The sequence below is a fragment of the Propithecus coquereli genome, unplaced genomic scaffold, assembly GCF_000956105.1.
Source record: "Propithecus coquereli isolate 6110/MARCELLA unplaced genomic scaffold, Pcoq_1.0 Scaffold16, whole genome shotgun sequence".
NCBI classification, from domain to species: Eukaryota; Metazoa; Chordata; class Mammalia; order Primates; family Indriidae; genus Propithecus; species Propithecus coquereli.
In genome coordinates, this window is record NW_012140524.1 from 3,830,196 (window position 1) to 3,836,292 (window position 6,097).

Below are 6,097 nucleotides of genomic sequence, written 5' to 3' on the forward strand. Positions count from 1 at the left end.
TCTCTCCTTGCCTGTGAGAAGATTATTGTTGAAAAAGTATTTCTTGTATTCACCAATTTTTATGCTTGAAAAATTTGCTCCAATTGGTAATTCTTTCTTGTATCTATGAAGAATTAGTTATTGATGTATATCTCCTTTTTATACACACACATAAACTCGTATATATGCTTTATAATCAAGAATTTAATAATCTACAAGGATATGATTTTTACTGTGTTTTTAGTGAATTTGCTATACTAATTCATGCTATTAATAAATATTAATAGCAAAAAGGAAGAAATATCTCCACCTTGTGGTAACTAAAGGAAAATCCTTGATGTTCAAGGATTTTCAAAATAAAACGTCTTGATGATATCACATTACCTGTTTTTCTGGTAATAAAACTCTCAAAGAATAGCAGCAATTTCAGCCTGCTTCTATCTCTAAAGGAAATCAGCAAAATTGAGATAAATTGGTACAATTTTTGTTAGTTAAAGTACCATTTATGTTTTTGGATCAATGAAACTATGCAATACTAAGAATTTTGTTAGTAATTTCAAGGAGTTATTTCCTCATCATTATACATACCGCAATAATGAGCCCACTAGGTCCATTTAGATTATCAACCCAACCCTAAAAAAGAGAAGATTTCTTCTGGTTACACATTTCATAAACTTGTCATATCTTTGAAACATCTGCAATTTAATCTTAATAAATTTTAAACAGAGCCCTGAGACCCCAACCGATAGAACTATATAATCCAGTATTTCTAAGACCCCAAACAAAGATCAATGCCAAAGCACTGGCTATTTTCTGCACTTGATTTGACTGTGCAGGAATTAAAATTTTGCCAGCATTGTTTTTCACAGCAGGAGTCATGGATGGTTTCCTATTGTTTTCTGACATCTTATGGGCTAATTTGGACCTTGTCTTAATATCAGGATATGCTAAGCAATTAAAAAGCCATAATTCTTCTCCACCTCAGTCTTGATTGTAAGCTCCTTAAGGGAACATTTCAAACATGATTTGTAGAAATTATCCATTTCTTGAAATTGTTAACACCTGTAGAGCCCATACCAGATATATGTTTGTATGTATGTGTGTTAGCTTGCTTGAAGATGTTACAGAAAAGATTATGGTTAGGAGCAGTAAGAGGGAATTGTCTTGAGTTTGTTTCCTAAGCCTTAAGCAAATCAGATGACCTTACTATGTCTGTTTCTTTATCTTACAGTGTAAAAGTCAAAATGTGTGTGTATACTGGGAGAGGAGAGAGAAAAGAGGAGAGGATAAAGGGACTAATACTTATTAAACCTTTTACTAGGGACCAGCCTTTTACTAGGGATTAAGCACTCCTCATACACTGTCTTATTTAATCCACTCTCCAAAGGAAATAGTGTCAGTCTAGTTTTACAGAAGAGAAAACTTAAAAGATTGCATTGCCACTAGTAGTGGAACTCAAATTTATCTGGCCCCAAAGCTTCACAGAGTTGCTCTGAAGATGAGGGTATAATTCTAAGCACTTTCAAAAGGATATGAGAGTACACAGAGGTAAAAAATTAGTATTCCTAAACTGAGAACCCTCAGTGAGCTTTGTGACTTCTATTCACCCTGGCAGTTGGAATACTACCAATTCGGCCATCAAGAATGTTCTGGTATATTTAAACCATAGTGGGAAAGCCAAGAAATGAAACTATCACACATGGAAATTTTGAGACTGGAGTTAATTAGAAGCTAATTTAAGATCTCCACCCAACTCCAGGACAGTAGAAGTAACTCCCAGAAGAGCTTCATGTGGGTAAATCCTGAACCCAACATAGAATTTTGCCCTAATATAAGGAGTACATGTTTGATTTGCTGAACTCAGCTATTAATCCTGAGAAGAAAGGAAAAAAAAAAAAAACAAAACAGACACTAGCCAGAAAGTAATTGGGCTAGAAGAACCGGGTTTGAAAGCAAAGCAAGGAATCCAGGTGAGTAGGCTTACTGGAAAAGGCTCCTGCCAGGTTGCTCCCACAATGGACGGCCTTACGATGGCAATGTTCAGGTTCCCACTCTCTTGCTGCACCACCATCTCTCCCAAGGCCTTGGTGTAGGTGTAAGTATTGGGCTGATCTCCGATCAGCTTGGGTGTGATCTCATCAATAATAGAGTCGTCTAACCACCTGAAGGTAGTCAGAGTAAAAAGAATTCTAGCAACATACTTTAGACAATAAACCAGAAAGAAAAGGTGAGACACAGACAATCAAACACAACTTCTACCTTCTGGACTGAGTTCCAGAATTCAGAACAGTCAAAGGATACCATGGTTGAGTATGTACCTATTCACATCATGCATGATGGATGAGCTCTTTTATCTCCACTGCTAAGCCAAATCTTATCAGTTAAATCCTATGTCTTCCCACCCAGATAGACAGAAAGAGATTAGTTCAATAGACACAATCTACTACTTTATTACTACTACTATTAAAGTAGTACTCTTAGCACTATTTTATTAGTATTACTTTAGTACTATTACTATTACGTATACCCTCTAATTATCTTTAATTACTTCCTTTGCAACACATTCATAAATATATTAATTGAACACATTTTGAGTGCCAATCATGTGCCCAGTAGTATGCTGAGTGCTGTGTTCATGGAATCATAGGCTCCCTTATCCAAGGCGCTTCAGTAGCAGTCCCATTCATTCTATGTTGTCCAATAAAAACCTAGCGCACCAAATCCTGAAAACTTTAGCTTTTAGTTTTTAAAATTTCATTCAATGCAAATCAAATCAAAGCAACTACATTTGGCAGACTTACAATCTGTTTTATCAAATCTATGAAAAGCATCTCAAAGATCTGTTTAGAGTCTATGCTAATAACTTGATAATTTTTTTCCAGAGATTTCCAATGAATTCTGAAGTCTGTCAAGTGGAGTGATTATAGTACTCTGAAGCGGCTTCAATAGCACGATTATTGAATACTCCTACTTACATGGTGATATGTATCATGAATAACTGAGTTACCACAGACAGGATCAGCCTAACCTTTCTTAAAAATACATCAGAACAATTTTGATAACCCCAAAGTCTAACTACACTTCTCTAAGAGAGCAACACAATTAGTATCAATTACATATGTAATATTTCTTTTAGCTGGTAGATCGATTTGGTTAAATTATTGATATAATATGGTTTTTTAGAAATTAACCTGCCTGAATACATCAGTGTGATTTTTATAATCAATGTGTCTGATACATTTATTCCTATTTTATAAGACAGACATAACCATACTATTTTGATTTTTGATTATAGAAAATCTTAGCTGTTACCACTTTGCTGATATGACACATTGTTGAGCATTAAGATACACTTGATGTTAAGACTTATTCAGAATTACAATTCCCAATTTTAATAAATCATTTGTTACTGAGGAGGAACATGAGCACTGTCTATAATGTTTTCGTTTTTCTTACTTTGCTTCTACTAGTGCTGAGTCTGGATATTTAAGTGCCTTTTGATTTAAATTGAATCAGGAAAGTTTGAAATGTTCTTAGAATTAAAAGCAACTCAACTATGTAGAGAAATAGAGACTGTTTCAATTATATGGCCACCTGGGGGCTGGGAGAAAGTATGGGATAATGCATCTCCATCTTTATACTACTACCACTTCATCTCATTTATGGGCCAACGGTGGATCTAGGAACTGACAGACACCAGAAGGTGAGGGGAGCAGAAGCAGGGAGCGTGAATTTTTGGAATACGAATGCTCCCCATCTCCAGTGGAAGCTGCTCAATGAGAAAGTTCTTTAAGGCACTAGTCTCCAAACTTGTCTGCTCATAAATAAGCATTACTCAGGACCCCTGTTAGAAATCCAGATTCCTGGGTGCCATTTTAGAACCACTAAATCAACCCGCAGGGGTGAGAGTCTGATTGCTGGTATTTTTAGCAAGCCTTGGTGACTATATGGTCAGGCAAATTAGGGAATCACTAATTTAAAAGAAGTCCACTTCACAAACTTCACTCCTTAAGATTTGAATACGTTGGGGTTAGCTGTCAAAAAATACATGGCGTAAAATTTTCAATAGAATTGGAATAAAAATTTCAATAGAATTGAACTTTAAAAGAATTAAATCCTTGGTGTTAGAAATGTAAGGCATGACAATTATGCATATTCAAATCTGATAGCTGATTAGATACGTGCAACCCCACATTCAAAGCAGTAGCCATGTCCTATTGGTTTTTCTTCCCCAAAACACACAGGTGTTTTTTGTAGTTGGTGTCAGGCCCCCGTTCCAGTCCTCCACATCACTCCATCTCTGGTGATGGGTCGCTCTGCCCCTGGCTACTTCCCAAGCTAATCCACTGCCTCCCCCCACCCCCTGTGACCATAATAATATTCCTAAAGCCCACTTTCATCAAAGTCTTTCTGTGATTAAAACAAATGAGCACTCCTCCCTCCCCCATACACAACCCTCTGCATGGTATTCAAAACTCCCACAGTATGGGCCAGTCTACCTTTCCATCATGATCTCTAACTGCTTCCCTGTACATAACACGTGTGCTGCCCAAATGGAGTCCTGGCTGTTTGCCAAGATGCCCCACGCTTCCCTGCTTCAGTTGCTCTGCCTGGTAGGTGCTCTGTCTCACCTGTCCAAACTGCCCACTCTTCCAAGTCTATCTCATACGCCTGTCCTCCAAGAGTCCTCCCACCTCACCCCCTCCATAGCACTAGACTTAATAGGTCCCATCTCCCCACCACATCACATGTATAATTTCCCCCTGTTCTATTCGTGTTGGATGTGAGCTCCTTGAGAGCACAGTCTACACTTTAAGAAGGCACCTTTTAATCTCTAGCACTGCCAAGTGTGTGGGTAAACTGGAAAGACCATGGGCTTCCGAATCCAGTGGCCACTGATAAAAATGGTGTCTGTGCCTTACCAGCTGAGAGGCTTTCAAAGAGTTACTTAGCCTTTCTGAGCTTTTTGCTCCTTTCCTAGCACAGCAGTAATGATAATATCAACCCTGCAAGATTATGCTAAGGAATTAAATGTCTGTGAAAGTGTCTTGCTCACAGTAATTGCTCAGTAATAATTCATTTCTGCACTTCCCTTCTTGCTGCGTATTTACCAGATTTATTTACATATGTTTAATAAAACAATAAATATTTATGGATCCATTTTTCTAGCTCCTAACTCTAGTTACTTCAGGTTTTTATACAGGTGCAAAAGCTCTTTTCTTTTCCACTGGTTTCCCTAAAAGGAGTTGCTGTGGCTTGAAAAATGAGACGAGCAACCACCAAAGCCCTATCGTTCCTGGTCCATTATGTACATTTTTAAAAATAAACATCCTACTTAAACTGTTATTCTGGAAAACTGGGATTTCACTGGCAATCCCTGATGCATTTACACACATACACTAAAGGTAAATATCACCAAATCGGTACGGATGGGGGCAGTTGTATGGGGGCAGAAGACAACTGCAGGGACAAGAGCCAAAGAAGGCAGTTGTTTAACACTGATTAATGACCATGCTTCTCATACTTATTACCCGCATTAGCTCCTAATTTAAGTTATTACTAAAATGTGTTTATGCTAACATGCTAAAGTTTTCGTACTAACAAAATCAAATTTCATCTTTTTGGAATAGTTTGGAATAGTAATTCTGGAAGTTTTCAGTTAGGGGCTGAAGGAAGGGAGATGAGGCCTGACAATCTTAGGCTGTGGGATGGACAGAAAACGGGGTGGGTCAAACGAGGGGAGACCTAAGGTCGGCACAGGATGGGGCTGGAATGGTTGGGACGGGATCTAAGTTCACAGTCCCGTTTCCTTTATTAACAGCACTGAGCAGTAATGCTGTAACCCAAGCAATGGGGAAACTTCCTGTCCACAAATGCAAATCCTCCTTTATTTCCCAGAACTGGAATTCCCGTTCAACTGATTTTCTGGAAAAAAGGAAGGCTCATTTTACATTTTCATGGGTGATTTTCTTGAGATCACAAAGCCCAGAGCACAGCTTCAAGATCATTTTGTCTAACTTCTGGTTCCTTTTTAAAAAATGAGAATGACTGGAATACTAACAGGAATGGCAGCTGCTAGGCCTCATGAATTGACTATTAAAAAAAAAAAAAAAAAACT

The 6,097-nt window shown here is 37.8% G+C and overlaps 1 protein-coding gene across 3 annotated transcripts in view; it reads right to left on the bottom strand.

Moving 5' to 3' along the window:
• FAR2 (fatty acyl CoA reductase 2) overlaps positions 1-6,097 on the bottom strand; it is a 142,962-nt gene that overhangs the window by 17,156 nt on the left and 119,709 nt on the right. For all 3 annotated transcript variants that reach the window (XM_012641032.1, XM_012641033.1, XM_012641034.1), the window contains 2 exons: positions 1,964-2,141; positions 568-612 (listed from right to left, as the gene is read on the bottom strand). In XM_012641032.1, coding sequence (XP_012496486.1) covers positions 568-612; positions 1,964-2,141 — 223 coding nt within the window. The remainder of the gene's footprint in view (positions 1-567; positions 613-1,963; positions 2,142-6,097) is intronic.